The sequence below is a fragment of the Psammomys obesus genome, unplaced genomic scaffold (genome assembly GCF_907164565.1).
Source record: "Psammomys obesus unplaced genomic scaffold, mPsaObe1.curated_primary_1811, whole genome shotgun sequence".
NCBI classification, from domain to species: domain Eukaryota; kingdom Metazoa; phylum Chordata; class Mammalia; order Rodentia; family Muridae; genus Psammomys; species Psammomys obesus.
In genome coordinates this window covers 11,261,683-11,263,763 of record NW_026596152.1, presented here as the reverse complement: position 1 = coordinate 11,263,763, position 2,081 = coordinate 11,261,683, and the positions used below count along the sequence as shown (strand labels likewise).

At 41.4% G+C, this 2,081-nt stretch overlaps 1 protein-coding gene across 1 annotated transcript; it reads right to left on the bottom strand.

Moving 5' to 3' along the window:
• Positions 1–657: 657 nt before the first annotated feature.
• Positions 658–1,620, bottom strand: LOC129666936 (olfactory receptor 2T29-like). The gene has a single exon (XM_055594315.1). It carries the CDS (start codon positions 1,618–1,620, stop codon positions 658–660), a length of 963 nt encoding a protein of 320 aa, XP_055450290.1.
• Between the last annotated feature and the right edge of the window lie 461 nt (positions 1,621–2,081).

Below are 2,081 nucleotides of genomic sequence, written 5' to 3'. Positions count from 1 at the left end.
TGGGTCATGGTCATTCACTTTCAACTCAAGAATAAGCTATATCTCATTCCGTTTGAAGTGAGAGCTATGTTTGGTTTTGAGGGACAGATTTATACGCAAATACAGCCTCACTGATAATTTGAAACCCTTGGAACCACTTGAACCATGCAGGTTTACATCTCTTTTAACCATTTATTTTACTGTATCATAATACAGGAGCTGGAGGAAGAAAACTGTATCTTGCTCTTTACTTGTATCTAATTTCATGTTTACATAAATAATCAAGAAGCAGCACAGCAAAAGTTGTATATGCGATTTATATCAATTCACCTTTTTAAATATTCTTAATCACTTTCCTTCCAACTCACTCTGTTATCAGTTGAATACCTCATGATCACTTATTGCTTAATATGAGATATTATTTGAATGGTAAGACTACAGTAACACAAAATTAAATAGCCATTATCAACTTGATAGAAGGTAACATTCAGACAATGCAAATAGAGATTTTGAATGGATGAGAAGTATCACAATGAATAAATTTTTAGAGTAGAGAAATAATTCATCAAAGAGGGATGAATATCAAATGAGACATGATTGATGAGGAATAATATCAGCATAAGACTTAGAAAAACAGATGTACAGAGTCAAGAAACAAAACTATGCATTCCATATTATTTACTTAGTTGTTTCTTGAAAGATGGGTCTCATGCCCAACAATTTCTTCATAGCTTCTGTGACATTCTTGTTCCTAAAACTATAGATTAGTGGGTTCAACAGAGGGGTAAGTATTGTGTAAAACACAGACATAACCATGTCCTTCTCAGGGGTATGTAAAGAAGCAGGGAGCATGTAGGTGTAGACAGCAGCGCCATAGAAGAGGATGACCACAGCCATGTGGGAGGAGCAGGTAGCAAGGGCCTTCCTCCTGCCCTCTGCTGAGTTCATCCTGACAACAGTGAGGAGGATGGACAAATAGGAGCTGGAAATGACTGTCACAGGGATGAGAAGCATGAGCACACAGCACAGGTACATGAGAGTCTCATAGAGCCGGGTATCTGAGCAGGAGAGCTTTGTCACAGCAGGGACCTCACAGAAGAAGTGGTGGATCTTCCTGGATCTACAGAATGGAAACGTCATGGTGACAGGAGTGAGCATGAATCCATCCAAGCTTCCCAGGAGCCAACAGACAGACATCAGGAGGAGACACACTCTGTGGTTCATGAGGACAGGATAACGGAGTGGGTGGCAGATGGCCACATAGCGGTCATAAGACATGGCAGCCAGAAGGAAAAATTCGGAACCTACAAGGGTCAGGTAGAGAAACATCTGCATCCCACAGGCAGCAGCTGAGATCCTGTGGCTCCCCAGGGCCTGGTCCATGAGCATCTTGGGCACAGTGACAGAAATGTACATCATGTCCATGAGGGACAGCTGGCTGATGAAAAAGTACATGGGTGTGTGGAGGTGGGTGTCAGAGAGGATGAGGAGGATCAGGAGGGCGTTCCCAGAGAAGGCCAGCAGGAAAACCACAAAAATGACCACAGCAAGCAAGACAGGGTGTTTGGATTGATTGAAGAGTCCCAGCAGGGTGAAATCTGACTGTCCAGTGTAGTTGCTCATCCAGATGGTGATGTCCATGGATGTCTCCTAGGCAATCAAGAAGCTTTGGGGTTAATGATTATCTACTGATATGTGCACAGGCCTACTGTCCTCTGAAAATTCTCATCCTGAAGACGTGAGGGTGGCTATCTACTTATTATTTAAGAAATTTTAAAAGTAAGAATACACATCTGTAGTTGGAGACATCGGAACATCAAATAGCTGTACCCCATTCATGGTTGTGATCTTTCCTGATGACAAATAGTGTCCTCTATCAACAAGTTTTTCAAAGGTGCACAATGATTTTTTCTTTTTTGCTACTAACAGAAATAGCCAATTACCAACCCAAACAAACCGACAAAAACCAATGAAAGTGAAATGCAAACAAAGAAGCACATTGTTCAGAAAATTAATGAATACACAAGTTATTCTTTAGAACCATTGTAGAGTGGGTGGTAATAGAAATGGGATTTGGTACCAAGTACGGGGAGAGCAGAGGT

Coding starts and splice junctions, on each gene's coding strand:
- LOC129666936 (XM_055594315.1), bottom strand. CDS start 1,620: ATGGACATCACCATCTGGATGAGCAACTACACTGGACAGTCAGATTTC.